The 20,773-nt window shown below is 36.9% G+C and overlaps 1 protein-coding gene across 8 annotated transcripts in view; it reads right to left on the bottom strand.

Annotated features, from left to right (window-relative positions):
* ATRX (ATRX, chromatin remodeler) overlaps positions 1 to 20,773 on the bottom strand; it is a 285,940-nt gene that overhangs the window by 60,462 nt on the left and 204,705 nt on the right. For all 8 annotated transcript variants that reach the window (XM_027534136.1, XM_027534135.1, XM_027534130.1 and 5 more), the window contains 2 exons: positions 3,897 to 4,050; positions 857 to 963 (listed from right to left, as the gene is read on the bottom strand). In XM_027534136.1, coding sequence (XP_027389937.1) covers positions 857 to 963; positions 3,897 to 4,050 — 261 coding nt within the window. The remainder of the gene's footprint in view (positions 1 to 856; positions 964 to 3,896; positions 4,051 to 20,773) is intronic.

Genomic DNA, 20,773 nt, shown 5'->3' on the forward strand with positions numbered 1-20,773 from the left:
GAGAAGTGAGAACCCTTGTACAATGCTTCTTGAGTGCAGCCAGTATAGAAAACAGTTTGGTTAATCTTCAATACATTAAACTTAGAACTGCATATGACACAACAGTTCCATTCGTAACTATCCAATATATCCCAAACAAGTAAAAACAGATTTTTAAAGAAATAAAAACTTGTATACAAACATTCATAGCTGTACTATTCACAATAGCCAAAAAGAGAAAACAACTCAAATATCTATGAATTAATGAATGGATAATCAAAATGTGGGTATTAACCATAAAACAGAATATTAGTAGGTCAAAAAAGGAATAAAGCAGTGACACTTGCTACAACTTGGATGAACCTTAAAAACATGCTATGCAAAAGAAGTCACGAAAGACCAGATATTATATGACTCTATTTACATGAAAGGTCCAGAATAAGTCAATATCAATCTATATAAAGAGAAAGTAAATTAGTGATTGCTTAAGGGTAAAGTGGCAGAAAGGAGGTTAGCAGAGTGATAGCTAAAGGGAACAGTGTTTCTTTGGTAATCAATATGTTCAAAAACTGACTATGGTGATAGCTGCACAACTCTGAAAATATACTAAAAACCATTGAACTGTATACCTTAAGTAGGTAAATTGCATGTTATGTGAAGTATATCTCAACAACACTGTTTAAAAAAACAAAAAAAAATTTGCTACAACAGCAGCAACAAAGACCATATTTATAGGGATAAGAACAAAAAGAAAGTGCAGAAAAAATATATATATATATTAAGGTTGTGAGTCCAGGTAATTTTTTTCTTCTACTGTTAAAATGTTTATATGTCTGAATGAACATTTTAAAAATTATGATATGTAAACATAACTCACCTTTATAAATAAGAGGCTTATCTTTATCTTCTGTCTTTTCCCTACTAGCCAATTCAAGAAAATCTTCAATCAAGTCCAGAGATATGAGAGACTGGCTGAAAACAAGGCTGAAAAACAAATCAGTGTTCATAGATTAAAAGAGTAACAAACTCAACACATTTCTAATCAAAACCTCAGTAGGACTTTTTTGGCAGAAATTAACAAGCTGATTCTAAAGTTTATATGGATATGCCAAGCACATAGAGTAGCCAAACAATTTCGAAAGGAAAAAAGTTGGAGGCATAAGTATACATGATTTCAGCACAAAGCTAGTATAATCAAAATAGTACAGCACTGACAAAGAAACCAACACAAATCAATGGAACAGAATATAATCCAGATATAAAGCCACACAACAGTTAACTGGTTTTTGACAAAGAGGCAAAAGCAACTCAATGGAAAGAAGTCTTCTTAACAATAGTCTTGCAAAACTGGACATTCATATGCTAAAAAACAAATTTCTGTCTAAGCCTCAGCTGCATAAATAGAGAACAGAAGAATCTAATTTGACAAGTTTTTCTTTAAAAGAAAAAAAAGTCTTAGCTGACCATAAGTGAATATGAAGCAATAATGTTATTTAGATGTTGGAAAACCATTCTATCAGATTACAAGAATGGAATGACAGGATCCAAAGTAAATAATAACCAGACTCACTATAATTATGTGTTAATAAAAACTCAGCTGAAGTGTTTTGTTTACTGTGACCATATTTTGAGATGAGTGCTAAAAATTGAAGCATATTCAAAACCATTGTCAGGACTGAAATTAAGCCATACAAAGAATAGAACAATCAACTGAGAAGAAAAAGCTTACAGTGACAAGAGATAAACCCATCATTATCTGAAGAGGAGACAATTGAAACAGTAGTAGTGATGTCTGCAACCTATTTTGAAAAGTATCAGGAAAATAAGATGGATAGAGGGATATATAGGTATATAATAAAGTATGATAAAATATAGTATAGATTCTAGGTAACAGGTATGTAGGTATTCACTCTATTTATTCTTTCTGCTTTTTATGTTTGAAAATTTCCATAATGAAACACTGGACAAAGAATAGTGGTAATCACAATTTCAGAAATGCAGTTTTATGTCTTAATGTTGATAACATTTATCACTTGGGTTAATAACTAAAAATGATCATTATAACAGTATTTTTAAAAAGCAATAGATATATTCTATTTTAGACTAGGGGGAAATAGCTATAGGAATACAGTACAAACTAAAGATAAGCATACATTTTCTAACACTTTGAAGTATTCAACTCTAGGGAGCCTTCTGAAATGGAAAATATTCTACTCAGGAGAAACTAGGAGAGCATCTATGATGAACATGGTAAAAGATATTCCTTGTTAGGAAATTAAAAGACTACTAAAAATCTCCTATACACTCATAAAATTCTTATACGGTATCCAATAAAAATTAACTTTAAACTATAAAAGTTAATAGAAAAAAAAAGCATAAGCATGTCTAAATCATCAGTCTCTTCTGACCCTTCAGGAACTTGGAGCTCAAATATCTACTTTCTACTTGACATCTCTCATGGACATACAATATGCCTTGGAAACTTAACAAAATCACAGCAGAACTCTTTACTACCTCTAATAAACTTAGTTCTCCCTTAGGCTTCTTCATTTTGGTAAATAACAACATAATTCACAGGCACTTAGGGGGAAAGCCTGGGAGTCATCTTTGACTACTCTATCTTACTGTCCTGCATTTAATCTACCAAGTATTGTTTCTCTACCCCAAAACACACTCTTTATCTCCACTACTACCATTCCATTCCATGCCAATATCCTCCCTTATCTGAACTACTTGTTTCTGTGTTAAGTGGCAATATATAACAAAAATAACTTGCAGTGAGTACTTACTTGGTGTCATGTACAGTGGTTAATAAAAACCAATATTTTTATAATTAACTATTAATTCAAACAACTCACTATCCAGCAAAAAAATAAATACATTAGAATGTGTTAAGAGTAGAGTAGAAGTATATTAAAAGGTGGTATGAAAATAGAAAAGAAATCTACCTCTTTCCAGGAAAGTTAAAGAAAGTAAATTAGATTTTTTTAAGATAGAAGATTTGTTTTATTTTAGCCTTATATTAAAGTGCTTAAAGTTTTTAACAAAAAAATTCTTATATTACAAGCATTATATTTTAAAAATATTTTATGACCAGAACACAGGGCCTTATAAAAGCCTAAACGATAAGCATGGTTCAAAATTTTAAAAGCACATTTTTAAATAATAAAATGAAGGATAAGACTGGGGGATGGAATCTAGGGAAGGGAATTGGGGCACAAATGCTAGGAGTAAAAAAAAAAAAACAGGAACAAAAAACAAAGGAGAAATTATAGAGAGTAGTCAAAAAGGGGTAAAATAAAGTCTAAGAAGTATCCACTAGATTTGGAAATTAGAAGGTCAATAGGTGACATTAGGGGGCTTCCCTGGTGGCGCAGAAATAAGGAATCCGCCTGCCAATGCAGGAGATGCAGGTTAGATCCCTGGGTGGGGACAATCCACTGGAGAAGGAAATGGCAATGCACTCCAGTATTCTTGCCTGGGAAATCCCATGGACAGAGGAGCCAGGTGGTTATAGTCTACGGGGGCGCAGAAGAATCAGACACAACTTAGCAACTAAACAATAAAAACAACAAAGTGACTTTGGAGGGGGAAATCTTAGTTAAGTAACAGTGTAGAAACCACACTGCATGGATTGAAAAATGATTCTGAAAATGATGAAATACAGATACCAAGTAGAGACTTGGCTCAGGGAAATAAGTTCAAGATTCTACAGGCAGAAGGGGAAAATGGCACTGAAGGAACATCCAGACTATGCACTCAGAAATAGTGGCTTAGAAGGAAGATAGTTGTCACTACACTAACCAAGAAATTACATCTTTAAAAAGGAAGAAAACAAAACAGATTTAAGTAGTTGAAACAATAAAAAGGTTATCAAAAATTTGTTTAATAAAAATAGGAAATAGGAAAGAACTTACACTTTATCCCCAATTTCCTCTGCCATTCGAAGAATTTCAAAGAGAAGTACCATTTTTCCAGAATGCTCTAAAACCTCAGCATCAGCATCTGTAACAAAATCTTTGTACCAGTCTGGAGCTGGACTGCTTGGATTAGAAGAGGAAGTAGCTTTACCTAAACAAAATAAATGAAACATAAATAAGTAGGCAAATAAGAGAAGAAACTGAAAGACTCCAGAGTGGGATTAAGAAAGAGATTAAGAGAAACAGATATAGACCAACCAACTCAGGGAGAGACTGTGAAAGAAAGAGACTGGTAGGGAGAGAGAGGAAAAAAGACAACCATAGGAAATAAAGAGCTCTACACTCCAAGAGAAAGACAAGAGGTGGGGGAGGTGAGGCACAGAGGACTCCAGGAAAAGGAAATAGAGAGACAGAGAATCAGACATATACAAAGGAACATAAAAACACACACATATGCACACAGACATGGGGGAGGGCCTCCAAATACAGAGTAAGCAAGAGACAGACCTTGAGAAAGTGCAAGTATGAGAAACAGAATCTGGGGTGGGGGGAGGGGTTCAGAAAGACAGAGACCCAAAGAAATTAAGTTCCCCAGGCCCTGAGACAGTATAATCCCAAAGCACACCCTAACAGACAGGGACCAGGAGAAAAAGACGGAGAGACCCAAAGAGAGAGGGAGAGAAGGGAAGAGAGACTGACTCAGAGATCAAGAGAGAAAAGATCTTAGGGGCAGGAAAACTTTCACTGTACTAGAATTCTGGAAAACTCAAACAAAGATTCTTCCCAGCATCATCATCTCATGTTAAATCATGTTGCTCTTTAAAAAAAGAGGAAAACATTATTTTGCTCTTATTTTCCCCATAAACGTTGACTATAAAAAGGTATGAGAAGCAAGTAACAAAATACCTATGAAAGATACACAGTTAAGTTTCAAATACAGAATGTACAGGTTTAACATATTTCTGTGCCTTCTCAGATGCCATTTAATGCAAAGTACTTTAAATTTTTGTATTGTTATAAAGTATTCTACATATTCAGAAAAGTATACATATAATAAAGAATAACAGTGTTCACACATTGCATCTTTGTCAAATTTTAAAACTTGTTAAATCTGCTTCTGATGCAGTTGAAGCATAATACAGCTCTTCTCTTATTTCCCACCCTTCTTTCTGAGAGATAAATAAAACCCTAAATTTTATATTTACTTTTTATGTGTATGTTTTTAAATTTTCACTAACGTACATCACCGAACTGTATATTATATTTCATGTTTTTAAACTACATGTAAATGGAACATATGTATAATTATATATGTATAGTTGTACTTTGGCCACCTGATGTGAAGAACTGACTCACTGGAAAAGATACTTTCCTGATGCTGGGAAAGATTGAAGGCAGGAACAGAAGGGGATGACAGAGGATGAGATGGTTAGATGGCATCACCGACTTGACCGACATGAGTTTGAGTAAACTCTTGGAGCTGGTGATAGACAGGGAGGCCTGGCGTGCTGCAGACTATGGGGTCGAAAAGAATCAGACACAACTGAGCGACTGAACTGAACAGATACATACTTTTATACTGAATATATTTTTTCACTGAATATAGTTTTCATTTTCCATTCAAAGTGAGACTGATTCAATAATTCTGCCATATATGGTATTCTACTACATCACTATACTGTAATTTTTTAGTTCTCCTGATCACAGACATTTAGTTTCTTTTTCATTTTTTGGATACTATGAAATAACTGCATTAAACCAGTTGGTATTCTATTTTTCTAGAATGTATATATCTCATATAAGTTTAAAATATTCTGGTATAAAGTTATGCTAATGATTTATAAAATATCACATTAAACATTCCTACTTTATAAATTGTTTACTATCTCAGGTTCTTGACATTCTGATCATGCTGTTTGATTTTTGTGTTAACTTTGTCAGGTTAACTAATAATTTTTGTTGCTAACTTTTCCTAATGTTGATTGTTTCTTCAGGCATTCTATAACTTTTTACTGTCATGTCACTTATAATGTAGCTGGAATATGTGAGAATCGTTGGTAGCCTGGGTTCAATTCAGTCAGTTCACTCGCTTAGTCATGTCCAACTCTTTGTGACACCATGGACTGCAGCATGCCAGGCTATCCTGTCCATCACCAACTCCTGGAGCTTGCTCAAACTTATGTCCATCAAGTTGGTGATGCTATCCAAACATCTTGTCCTCTGTCATCCCCTTCTCCCACCTTCAATCTTTCTCAGCATCAGGAACTTTTCCAGTGATACAGTTCTTCATATCAGGTGGCCAAAGTATTGGAGCTTCAGGTTCAGCATTAGTCCTTCCAATGAATATTCAGGGCTGATTTCCTTTAGGATTGACTGGTTTGATCCCCTTGCAGTCCAAGGGACTCTCAAGAGGCTTCTCCAACACCACAGTTCAAAAGCATCAATTCTTCAGCACTCAACTTTCTTTATGCTCCAACTCTCATATCCATAAATGACTACAGGAAGGACCATAGCTTTGACTAGACAGACCTTGGTTGGCAAAGTAATGTCTCTGCTTTTTAACATGCTGTCTACATTTGGCATAGCTTTCCTTCCAAGGAGCAAGCATCTTTTAATTTCACGGCTGCAGTCACCATCTGCAGTAATTTTGGAGCCCAAGAAAACAGTCTGTCACTGTTTCCATTGTTTCCCTATTTGCCATGAAGTGATGGGACCAGAAGGCATGATCTTCGTTTTTTTAATGTTGAATTTTAAGCCACCTTGTTCTACTCTCCTCTTTCACTTTCAAGAGGCTCTTCAGTTCCTCTTTGGTTTCTACCATAAGGGTGGCGTCATCTGCACATCTGAGGTTATTGATATTTCTGCGGGCAATCTTGATTCCAGCTTGTACTTCATCCACAGCATTTTGCATGATGTATTCTGCATATAAGTTAAATAAGCAAGGTAATATACACCCTTGATGTACTCCTTTCCCAATTTGGAAACAGTCTGTTATTCCATGTTTCTAACTGCTGCTTCTTGGCCAGCATACAGATTTCATAGGAGGCAGGTAAGGTCAATATTCCCATCTCTTTAAGAATTTTCCACAGTTTGTTCTTATCCACAGAGTCAAAGGCTTTGGTGTAGTCAATAAAGCAGAAATAGATGTTTTTCTGGAACTCCTTTACCTTTTCTATGATCGAGCGGATGTTGGCAATTTGATCTCTGGTTCCTCTGCCTCTTCTAAATCTAGCTTGAACATCTGGAAGTTCTACGTTCACGTACTGTTGAAGCTTCACTTGGAGAATTTTGAGCATTACTTTGCTAGTGTGTGAGATGAGGGCAATTGTGCAGTAGTCTGAACATACTTTCACATTGCCTTTCTTTGGGACTGGAATGAAAACCGACCTTTTCCAGTTGGCTGATAGCAAGATGGCAGAGTAGAAGGATAGGTGCTCATCTTTTTCTGCAAGAACTCCAAAACTGCAGTTCAGTGCTGAACAATCAATGACAGGAGAATGTCGGACCCCACCAAAAAAAAGATACCCCACATCCAAGCAGAAAGGAGAAGCCCCAACAAGATGGTAGGAGAGGTGAAATCACGTTTCGAATCAGACCCCACAGACGCCAGAGATGCTTGAAGGGCTCAAACAAAACCTCGAGTGCACCAGGACCCAGAGGTCCCTCAGAGACTGAGTAAGACCTGCCTTTGAGTGTCTCCTGTGGAGGCACGGGTCAACAGTGGCCTGCTGTAGGGACAGGGGCTCTGGATGCAGCAGACCGGAGTCACGCAGCATGTGGCTAAGCCCTCTAGGAGGAGGTCGCCACTAGCCCCACCATACAGCTCTGAGCAAAGGACACACAAACTTCAGAACAATTATACCAAAGAAATTCTCCCACTATTAACAAAGTTCTACGACCCACAAGAGATTTCCCAACCTGGAGATCTTGCAAAGGGACCAAGAACCCCCAGGGAATTTGACTTTACAGGCCAGTGGGAAACTGAGCCAGGCTTGCCTGTGAGTGGAGGCAGGAGTCAACAGTTTGGCCTCAGGCCAAACAACAGGGAGGGAACACAGCTATGCCCATCAACAGCAAATTCAGTTCAGTTCAGTTGCTCAGTCGTGTCCAACTCTTTGCAACCCCATGAATCACAGCACGTCAGGCCTCTGTGTCCGTCACCAACTCCTGGAGTTCACTCAGACTCACATCCATCGAGTCAGTGATGCCATCCAGCCATCTCATCCTCTGTCGTCCCCTTCTCCTCCTGCCCCCAATCCCTCCCAGTATCAGAGTGTTTTCCAATGAGTCAACTCTTCGCATGAGGTGGCCAAAGTACTGGAGTTTCAGCTTTAGCATCATTCCTTCCAAAGAACACCCAGGGCTGATCTCCTTCAGAATGGACTGGTTGGATCTCCTTGCAGTCCAAGGGACTCTCAAGAGTCTTCTCCAACACCACAGTTCAGAAGCATCAATTCTTTGGCGCTCAGCCTTCTTCACAGTCCAATTCTCACATCCATACATGACCACAGGAAAAACCATAGCCTTGGCTAGGTGGACCTTTGTTGGTAAAGTAATGTCTCTGCTTTTCAATATGCTATCTAGGTTGGTCATAACTTTCGTTCCAAGAAGTAAGCGTCTTTTAATTTCATGGCTGCAGTCACCATCTGCAGTGATTTTGGAGCCCCGAAAAATAAAGTCTGACACTGTTTCCACTGTTTCCCCATCTATTTCCCATGAAGAGATGGGACCGGATACCATGATCTTTGTTTTCTGAATGTTGAGTCTTAAGCCAACTTTTTCACTCTCCTCTTTCACCTTCATCAAGAGGCTCTCACATTCATACATGACTAATGGAAAAACCATAGCTTTAACTATACAGACCTTTGTTGGCAAAGTAATGTCTTTGCCCTTTAATAAGGTAAGTTTGTCACAGGTTTTCTTCCAAGAAGTGTCTTAATTTCATGGCTGCAGTCACCATCTGCAGTGATCTTGGAACCCAAGAGAATAAAATCTGTCACTGTTTCCACTGCTTCCCCATCTATTGGCCATGCAGTGATGAGACTGGATGTCATGATCTTAGTTTTCTGAATGCTGAGTTTTAAGCCAGCCTTTTCACTCTTTTCTTTCACCTTCTTCAAAAGGCTCTTTAGTTCCTCTTCTCTTTCTGCCATAAGAGTGCTGTCATCTGCAAATATGAGGTTATTGATATTTTTCCCAACAATCTTGATGCCAGCTTGTGCTTCATCCAGCCTGGCATTTCTTATGATGTACTCTGCATATAAGTTAAATAAGCAAGGTGACAATATACAGCCTTGATGTACTCCTTTCCCAATTAGGAACCAATCTGTTGTTCCATGTCTGGTTCTAACTGTTGCTTCTTGACCTGCATATAGGTTTCTCAGGAGGAAGGTCAGGTGGTCTGGTATTCCCATCTCTTTAAGAATTTTCCACAGTTTGTTGTGATCCACAGAGTCAAAGGCCTTAGAGTAGTCAATGAAGCAGAAGTAGATGCTTTTCTGGAATTCTCTTACTTCTGTGATCCAAAGGATGTTGGCAATTTCATCTCTATTCCTCTGTCTTTTCTAAATCCAGCTTGTACATCTGGAAGTTCTCAGTTCATATACTGTTGAAGCCTAGCTTGGAGGATTTTGAGCATTATCTTGCAAGCATGTGAAATGAATGCAATTGTGCAGTAGTTTGAACATTCTTTGGCATTCCCATTACTTTTACAGACCTCATTATGCATTTATATTTAAACCACAATAAACTACTACCTAATGTGTCACATATTTAATATGATTCTATGCCTTGAGTATCTTATACTATATTCCTCCCTCTTTTCTTGACAAACTTCCATGTATATTTTACTGTCCTTCAAGCATCAACAAAACTTTCATCTTAGAACAGCCTTCTTAAGAGAATGACCCTTGTCTATCATCTGGGAACTTGAATGGTAAACAGTCCCCTGTACTAACGTAAAATTTTCCCTGAAAACGAAGGGACCATTGGCCCTAGGCTTCTAGAAAAAAAATACCTATTTTTGTTTCAGGAGTCTGATATTTGCTAAAAGCCAGGCAGACACTGCTATTGTCACCAGTCCCCATTAAAAATCCTTGGGTACTTAGCTTTTAATGATCTCCTCTGGTAGACAACACTTCACACATACTGCCATAAAATGTTACTGCAGAAATTAGTACATCCAGTGTGACTCCACTAGAAGAAGACTCTTGGAAGATTATGCCTGTTTTCCTCTGGACTTTGATCCATATATGCCTTTTCCCTTTCCTGATTTTGCTTTACACCCTTTTGCTGTAATAAACCATAGTTTTGAATATGAGTATCTGCTAAGTCCTGTGAGTTACCAAACCTGGGGGTGGTTTGGAAGACTCCTGACACATAGCTTATCAAGCATATGTTGACTAAAATTCCTTTCTACCATTAGTCAACTGGCAAATAATCAGTGCCTTTGGGAATTTTACATTTTGACAGATGTGCAAACAACTTCAGCAGTGGTTATCCAATTTAATAAAGGCAATTTATATATGGTAAAAGTGTCAACAATTAAATTAAAAAGCTGGTTTAAACGTGGCAGAAAATAAGAAGTCTCAAAACTTAGCACAGGTGAAAATTTTTGTGCAAAGACAACAGATTCATACTAATTTTAATTCTATTGGATATAATGACAATATTTAATCTCTAAAAATTAAAACTGGCCCCTGAAACATGGGATACTCCAGTTAATAATTATCCTGAATATATAATTAAAACCTACAAATAGATATTACATGTGGAATATTCTTATTTCATCATTGACATAGAATAATCATTCCTTCTGTTATAATTTTGTATTGTATAGGCATACATGACAATTAACAGTGAATTAATAAATCAAAGCCATTCCTAAATATCCACCCTGGATATCAAAAAAATGCTTACAAGGTATGGTACAAAGAAAATACAAACAAATAGAAAGCAAAACTTTTAACTCTAATTTCTTGAAGCAATACAAATATATATTTAAACACCATATCTGCAGCGAGATACACTATAGTTGTTTTTTTTCTTTAGAACTTCATTTTATACCAGAATTCTACTACACATGAATATTGGGAGAAGTCATTGGAAATGTAGATTATTGTTAAATGCAACTTAAAGAATACTCTCTCCATCCCGTTTTGGTAGCACAGGTGTTTCTATGCGTACTAAACTCAGTGGTTCTATTGGAAATGCAACATATTTGCCAGTCTAGTGAAGAACATTCCCCACCAGGCCAAGCATCCCTGAAAACCAGGCCCCTTTGCTTATTTTTTGATTCCTCGTATCAGTGTATTAGATATACATCACATATTTTTGATTCTAGAGAATGACTGAAAGAATTAGGCTATAAATTCACCTATCAATCAGCCATCATCATCATCTTCAAAGTGTATCCCAAAGTAAAAGACTACCAGAACTAAAGAATCGGAGATACCTTGTTACCATCTCCTAAAACTGAATCTCTTTCCTGACTCCATCCTCTTTTCAGGGTACCACTTCATCCCTTACTCTTCTTAGCTTTTTTTCTTTAATTAAAGAATAGTTGATTTACCATGCTATGTTAGTATCAGGTGTACAGCAAAGTGATTCAGATATATATATATATATATATATATATATATATATATATATATATATTCTTTTTCAGATTCTTTTCCCTTATAGTTTATTGTAAAATATTGAGTACAGTTCCCTGTGCCATATAATAGGTCCCTGTTAAATATCTATTTTATATATAGTAGTAAGTATATGTTGGAGAAGGCAATGGCACCCCACTCCAGTACTCTTGCCTGGAAAATCCCATAGACAGAAAAGCCTGGTAGGCTGCAGTCCATGAGGTAACTAAGAGTCGGACACGACTGAGCGACTTCACTTTGATTTTTTCACTTTCATGCATTGGAGAAGGAAATGGCAACCCACTCCACTATTCTTGCCTGGAGAATCCCAGAGACGGGGGAGCCTGGTGGGCTGCCGGCTATGGGGTCGCACAGAGTCAGACACGACTGAAGCGAGTTAGCAGCAGCAGCAGTAAGTATATGTTAATCCCCAACTCCTAATTTACCCCCCTTTCTGTTTTGGTAACCACGAGTTTGTTTTATATGTCTGTAGGTCTATTTCTGTTTTGCGTATGTTTATTCGTATTATTTTTATTTTCTTAGTTTCCAGATATAAATTATATCAGATGGCATTTGTCTTTCTGACTTACTTCACTCAGTATGATAATCTCTAGGCCCACTCATGTTGCTGTAAATGGCATTATTTCATGAATTTTTATGGCTGAGTAATATTCCACTATATACATATATATGGGATTCCCTGGTGGCTCAGTGGTAAATAATCTGCTTGCCAATCCAGAAGACGCAGGTTTGATCCCTGGGTCAGGAAGATCCCCTGGAGAAGGAAATGGCAACCTACTCTGGTATTCTACCTTGCATGGAAATCCCAGGGACAGAGGAGCCTCGTGGGCTATGGTCCATGGGGTTGCAAAAGAGTCAGAGAAGACTAAGCGACTAAACAACTAAACAACAACACACACATACACATACCACATCTTTATCCATTTATCAACATTTAGGTTGCTTTCATGTCTTGGCTATTGCAAATTGTGCCACAATGAACACTGAGGTGCACATATCTTTGCAAATTATGGTTTTTCTCCTGATATATGTGCAGAGCTGGGATTGTAAGATCATATGTTTTTAGTTTTTTATGGAACCTCCATCACCTCACACTGGTGAGAATGGGAATCATCAAAAAGTCTACAAATGATAAATGTTAGACAGGGTTTGAAAAAGAACCCTCCTATACTGCCGGTGGAAATGTAAATTAGTATAGCCACTATGGAGAACAGTAAGGATATTCCTTAAAAAGCTACATTGTAATCTTAGAAATAAAGGTGGGATATCATTAAAATATTATGTGTATAAATAACAGTACTAATAGAATGGTAAACTCTGTAAGTGTATTTTTTACATTGATATAACCAAGCTTCTTGAGCAGTACCAGACACATAGTAAGAATACAATCAACATTTGTTGAATGAATAAATGTGCTATGTGAATGTTAACATCATGATATTACATCATATACAAAGTATATACCCATACAATAAATTACAGACATTTTGCTTTTAATTGACTTATAATTAGCTTTTAGGTATACAACAGTGATTAAATGTTTTATACATTATGAAATGATAACTACAATAAGACTAGTTACCATCCATCACAGTACAAAGTTGCTATAATATTACTGACTATATTCCCTAGGTATACATTAAATCCATATGAATTACTCATTTTATAGCAGGAAGTTTGTATCTCTTTGTACCTCTTGATTCCCTTTACCTATTTCATCCACACCCTCACGACGTACCTCCCTCTGGAAATCACCAGTTTGCTCTAGATATCTATGAGTATTATGTTCTTAGTTTTGTTTGCTTATTAGTTTTGCTTTTTACATTCCACATATAAGTGAAATCACAGAGTATTTTTTTTTCTTTCTCTGACTTATTTCATTTGCCCTGTAGGTCTATTCATGTTGCGAAAATGACAAGATTTCACTTTTTATGGCTGAATAGTATCCCATCACACACACACAGACACACACATACCCCATCTTTATCCATTCATCAACTGATAGACACTTACGTGCTTCCATATCCTGGCTATTGCAAATAGTGCTGCAGTGAACATGGGCTACATATATATTTTTTTATTTAGTCTCTTTGTATTCCTCAGAAATGGAAATGCTAGATCTTGTGGTGAATGTTAGTTCTTTTAATTTTTTCAACAACCTTTATATTTTCATAATGGCTGCATCAATTTACATTCCCACCAGCACTGCACAACAGTTTCCTTTTCTCCACATATTCACCAACACTTGTTGTATCTTGATTTTGATAACAGCCATTCTGACAGGTGTGTGGTGGAATCTCACTGTGCTTTTGATTTGCATTCTGCTGATAATTTGTATGTTGAGGGTCATTCCATGTTCTTGTCAACCGTCTATAGTTTTTCTTTGGAAAAACATCACTTCAGGTCCTCTGGCCAGTTTTTAATCAGTTTTTAATTGCTTTTTGATACTGAGTTGTATGACTTCTATATATACTGTGGATATCAACCCCTTATAGGGTATATCATATGCAATATGTTCTCCCATTCAGTAAGTTGCCTTGGATTTTGTTGGTGGTTTCTTCCACTGTAGAAAATCTTTTTTACTTTGATGTAGTCTCATTTCTTTAATTTCACTTCCATTGCCCTTGCCTAAGGAAACAGATCCAAAAAAAAATTTCTAAGACCCATGTCAAAGAGCCTACTGCCTATGCTTTCTTTCAAGAATTTTAAAATTTAAGGTCTTATTAAGTCTATAATCCATTTTGAGTTTATTTTTATATGTGATATAAGAAATTGGTCCAGTTTCACTCTTTTGCAGATAGCTGTCCAATTTTCCTAACAACATCTTTCCAAGAGACTATCTTTTCCCCACTGGATGTTCCTGTCCCCTTTGTTATAGATAATGGGATATAGAAGCTTGGTTGAGTTTTTTTCTGAATTCCCTATTGTGTTCTATTGATCTATGTCTTGGATTTTGTGCTACTACTATATTGTTTTGATTACTAAAGCTTTGTAGTATAATTTTAAGTCTGGAATCATGTTATCTTCAGCTTTGTAATTCTTCTCAAGATTGCTTTGGCTGTTTAGTACATTTCTGGTTCCATACAAATTTTAGGATTGTTCTAGTTCAGTCTAAAAATGCCATTGGGAATATTCCTCCCTTTGCAATTTTTGAAGAATTTGAGAAAGACAGATGTTAGCTCTTCTCTAAATGTTTGACAGAACTTCCCTGTGAAGCCATCTGGTCCTGGACTTCTGTTTGCTGGAAGATTTTTTATCACAATTTCAATTTCCCTGGTTCTGATTGGTCTTTTCATATTTTCTATTTCTTCCTGGTTCAGTCCTGAAAGACCAAGTTGTATCTTTCTAAATATTTGTCCATTTCTTCCAGGTTGCCAATTTTATAGGCATATATTTGCTTACAGTAGTCTCTTATGATGTTTTGTATTTCTGCAGTGTCAGTTATAACTTCTCCTTTTTCATTTCTAATTTTTATTGATTTTAGTCCTCTGCTTTTTTTTCTTGATGAGATTGGCTAATGGTTTATCAATTTTGTTTATCTTCTCAAAGAACCAGCCTTTAGTTTTATTGATCTTTGCCACTGTTTTCTTCATTTTTTCTTCATTTATTTCCACTCTGCTCTTTATGATTTCTTTCCTTCTACTAACTTTGGGGGCTTTTTGTTCTTATTTATCTAATTGCTTTGCATGTAAGTAGGTTGTTCATTTGAGATTCTTCTAGTTCCTTAAGGTAGGATTATAGTGCATAAACGTCCCTCTTAGAATTGCCTTTGCTGTGTCCCATACATTTGGTGTTGTCATGTTTTTGTTGTCATTTGTTGCTAGGTATTCTCTGATTTCCTGTTTGATTTCTTCAGTAATATCTTGGTTAGCTGGTAGCATATTATTTAGCCACCATGTGTTTGTGTTGTTTTTTTTCTTTTTCTTACAGTTTTTCGCCTGTAATTCATAACTAATTTCATAGCATTGTCATTGGAAAAGATGCTTGATACAACTTCAGTTTTCATACATTTACTGATACTTGATTTGTGACCCAAAATGTGATCTATCCTGGAGAATGTTCTGTGTGCACTTGAGAAGAAAGTGTATTTGGCTGCTTTTTGATGGAGTGTCCTATAAATATCAATTAAGTTCTAAATGCTCTACTGTCTCATTTAAGGCTTGTGTTTCCTTATAAACTGTCTGGATTATATGCCCACTGGTGTAAGTGTGGTGTTAAAGTTCCCCACCATTAATATGTTACTGTCGATTTCCCCTTTTATAGCTGTTAGCATTTGCCTTATGTAGAGAGGTGCTCCAATACTCCTAAACTCATTCTACGAGGCCGCCATCAACCTGATAACAAAACCAGACAAAGATCACAAAAAATAGATGCAAAAATCCTCAACAAAATACTAGCCAACAGAATCAAACACATTAAAAGAATCACACATCACAATCAAGTAGGGTTTTCCCAAGGATGCAAGGATTCTTTGATACACAAATCAATCAATGCAATATACTATATTAACAAATTGAAATATAAAAACCATATAATAACCTGAATAGATGCAGAAAAAGTTACGGACAAAATTTAATATTCATTTCTGATTAAAACTCTCCAGAAAGTAGGCACAGAGTGAAGCTACTGCAACATAATAAAGCCCACATATGACAAACCCACTACAAACATTATTCTCAATGGTGAAAAACTGAAAGTATTTCCTCTAAGATCAAGAAGGTGATGAGGGTGTCAATACTTGCCCCTATTCTTCAACATAGTTTTGTAAGTTATAGACATACTAATCAGAGAAGAAAAATGAAAGGAATCCAAATTGGAAAAGAAGTAGTAAAACTGTCACTGTGTACAGATAACATACATGGAAAATCATAAAGATGCCACCAGAACATTACTAGAGGTAACCAATGAGTTATTAAAGTTGCAGGATACAAAATTAATACACAGAAATCTCTTACATTCCTATATACTAATAATGAAGGATGAGAAGGAGAAATTAAGGAAACAATCCCATTTACCATCACAACAAAAAGAATCAAGTACCTAGGAATAAACATACCTAAGGACTCAAAAGGCTTCCCTGGTGGCTCAGTTGGTAAAGAATCTACCTGCAATGTGGGAGACCAGGGTTCGATCCCTGGGCTGGGAAGATCCCCTGGAGGAAGGCGTGACAACCCACTCCAGTATTCTTGCCTGAAGAATCCCTATGGACAGAGGAGCCTGGCAGGCTACATACAGTCCATGGCGTCACAAAGAGTCAGACACAACTGAGTGACTAAGCACAGCACACACCACAGCAAGGAGGCAAAAGACTTGTATGCAAAAAATACAAGACACTGATGAAATCAAAGATGACACAAACAGATGGGAGAGATATACAATGTTCTTAGATTAGAAGAATCAATATTGTGAAAATTACTATACTACTCAAAGCAATCTACAGATTCAGTGAAGTCTCTATCAAATCACCAATGGCATTTTTCACATAATTCAAAATTTGTATGGAGACACAAAAGACCCCTAATAGACAAAGGAATCTTATGAAAGAAAAACAGAGCCAGAGAAATGAGGCTCCTTGACTTTAGACTATACTACAAAGTTACAGTAATCAAGGTATTACCATATTAGCACAAAAACAGAAATATAGATCAATGGAACAGAATAGAAAGCCCAAAAATAAATCCATGCACCTATGGTCACCTAATCTATGACAACACGGAGAAAACACAGTCTGTTCGGTAAGTGGTGCTGGGAAATCTGAACAGCTATGTGTAAAAGAATAAAACTGGAACACTCCCTAACAGCATACACAAAATGAATTAAAGATCTAAATGCAAAGCCACTATTAAAAACTTAGAAGAAAACATAGCCAGAAGAGTCTTTGACACAAATCATAGCAAGATTCTATCTCCTAAAGTAATGAAAATAAATAAATGGGACCTAATTAAACATAAAAGCATTTGCATAGGAAAGGAAACCAAAAACAAGATGAAAAGACAACCCTCACAATGGGAGAAAATATTTGCAAATGAATCAACTGAGAAAGGATTAATCTTAAAATATATACAAGTAGTTCATGCAGCTCAAAATAAAAAAAAACAAACGACCCAACCAACAAATGGGTGGAAGACCTAAGCAGACATTTCTCTAAAGAAAATACACAGATGGCCCACAAACATGTGAAAAGATGCTCAACATCACTCATTTTCAAGAAATGCAAATCACAACTACAATTTATATCACCCCACATTTCTCAGAATGGCTGGCATCAAAAAATCTACAAACAATAAATACTAGAGGACTTCCCTCATGGTCCAGTGGTTGAGAGTCAGCCTTCCAATGCAGGGCACACAGGCTCGATCCCTTGAGGTCCAGGAGGGTTGCACATGCTATGGGGCAACTAAGCCTGTAAACCATAATCAGTGAGCCTGTGCTCTAGAGCCTGCCAGCCAAAAATACTGGAGCCTGTGTTCCACAACAAAAGAAGCCACTGCTATGAGAAAACCACACACTGCAACTAGAAAGTAGCCCCTGCTTACCATAACTAGAGAAAGACCATGAGCAGCAACGAAGACCTAGTACAGCCAAAAATCAATCAATAAATCAATATATATACAGTCATTAAAAAATAACAGAATCTACATTTTCTTTTTAAAAATTAAAAAATGAATGCTGTAGAGGGTGTGTAGAAAAGGCAACCCTCCTATACACTGTAGGTGGAAATGTAAATTGGTACAGAAACTACAGAGAACAGTATGTCAGTCACTCAGTTCAGTTCAGTTCAGTCACTCAGTTGTGTCTGACTCTTTGCGACCCCATGAACTGGAGCACGCCAGGCCTCCCTGTCCATCCCCAACTCCCGGAGTTTACCCAAACTCATGTCCATTGAGTCAGTGATGCCATCTAATCATCTCACCCTCTGTTGTCCACTTCTCCTCCTGCCTTCAATCTTTCCCAAATCAGGGTCTTTTCAAATGAGTCATCTCTTCTCATCAGGTGGCCAAAATATTGGAGTTTCAGCTTCAACATCAGTCCTTCCAATGAACACCAAGGACTGATCTCCTTTACGATGGACTGGTTGGATCTCCTTGCACTCCAAGGGACTCTCAAGAGTCTTCTCCAACACCACAGTTCAAAAGCATCAATTCTTCAGCGCTCAGCTTTCTTTACATTCCAACACTCAAATCAATACATGACTACTGGAAAAACCATAGCCTTGACTAGACAGACCTCTGTTGGCAAAGTAATGTCTCTGCTTTTTAATATGCTCTCTAGGTTGGTCATAACTTTCCTTCCAAGGAGGAAGCGTCTTTTAATTTCATGGCTGCAATCACCATCTGCAGTGATTTTGGAGCCCCAAAAAATAAAGTCAGCCACTGTTTTACCATCTACTTGCCATGAAGTGATGGGATCGGATGCCATGATCTTAGTTTTCTGAATGTTGAGCTTTCAGCCAACTTTTTCACTCTCCTTTTTCACTTTCGTCAAGAGGCTCTTTAGTTCTTCTTCACTTTCTGCCATAAGGCTGGTGTCATCTGCCTATCTGAGGTTATTGATATTTCCCCCAGCAATCTTGATTCCAGCTTGTGCTTCTTCCAGCCCAGCATTTCTCATGCTGTATTCTGCATACAAGTTAAATAAGCACAGTGACAATATACAGCCTTTATGTACTCCTTTTCCTATCTGGAACCAGTCTGTTGTTCCATGTCCAGTTCTAATTGTTGCTTCCTGACCTGCATACAGGTTTCTCAAGGGGCAGGTCAGGTGGTCTGGTATTCCCATCTCTTTCAGGATTTTCCGCAGTTTATTGTGATCCACACAGTCAAAGGCTCTGGCATAGTCAATAAAGCAGAAATAGATGTTTTTCTGGAACTCTCTTGCTTTTTCAATGATCCAGTGGATGTTGGCAATTTGATCTCTGGTTCCTCTGCCTTTTCTAAAACCAGCCTGAACATCTAGAAGTTCACGGTTCACGTATTGTTGAAGCCTGGCTTGGAGAATTTTAAGAATTACTTTACAAGGGTGTGAGATGAGTGCAACTGTGTAGTAGTTTGAGCATTCTTTGGAATTGCCATGAAAACTGACCTTTTCCAGGCCTGTGGCCACTGCTGAGTTTTCCAAATTTGCTGGCATATTGAGCGCAGCACTTTCATAGCATCATCTTCCAGGATTTGAAATAGCTCAACTGGAATTCCATCACCTCCACTAACTTTGTTCATAGTGATGGCTCTCAAATCCTACTTCTGGGGATATATCCAAAGAAAACTAGTTCAGAAAGATACATGCACCCCAATGCTCTTTGCAAAGGAGCATCTCCAAACTACACAAACAGCTCATAGAACTCAATATCAAAAAACAAACAATTCAATCAAAAAATAGGTGGAAGACATAAATAGCCATTTTCCCAAAGAAGAAATACATGTGTCCAATAGACATATGAAAAGATATTCAACACTGCTAATTATTAGAGAAATGCAGATCAAAATGACAATAAGGTACAACTTAACACCAGTCAGAACAGTCATCATCAAAAAATCTATAAACAGTAAATGCTGGAGACGATGGGAAGAAAAGGATCACCTCTTGCACTGTTGGTGGGAATGTAAACTGTTTCAGTCACTGTGGAGAACAGAATGGAGGTTCCTCAAAGAAAAAAAGTAAAATTACCATTTATTGTTGTTGTTGTTGTTGTTCTAAGTTGCTTCTAACTCTTTGTGACCCTATGGACTGTAGCCCACCAGGTTCCTCTGTCCATGGGATTCTCCAAGCAAGAATACTGGAGTTGGTTGTCATGCCTTCCTTCATAGGATCTTTTCAACCCAGCAATCAAACCCACAAATTCACCTGTGATACCATCTGTACCTGGACTTTTGTTTTTCAACTATAGGTTCAATATTCAATCTTTTCAACCCAGCGATCAAACCCACAAATTCACCTGTGATACCATCTGTAACTGGACTTTTGTTTTTCAACTATAGGTTCAATATTCAGATCTTCTATCTCTTCATGATTCAGTCTTAGAAGATTGTGCAATTCTAGAAATTTATCCATTTCTCCTAGGTTGTCTAATTTGTTGCCACACAATTTAGTACTCTCTCATTATTCTTTTTATTTTGTTGATGTTAGTTGTAACTTCTCTTTTCATTTCTAATTTTATTTGGGCTCTCATTTTTTATAGGTCTGGCTAAATGTTTGATTTTGTTTATCTTTTCAAAGAAACAA

This window comes from Bos indicus x Bos taurus, chromosome X (assembly GCF_003369695.1).
Source record: "Bos indicus x Bos taurus breed Angus x Brahman F1 hybrid chromosome X, Bos_hybrid_MaternalHap_v2.0, whole genome shotgun sequence".
Lineage (NCBI taxonomy): Eukaryota > Metazoa > Chordata > Mammalia > Artiodactyla > Bovidae > Bos > Bos indicus x Bos taurus.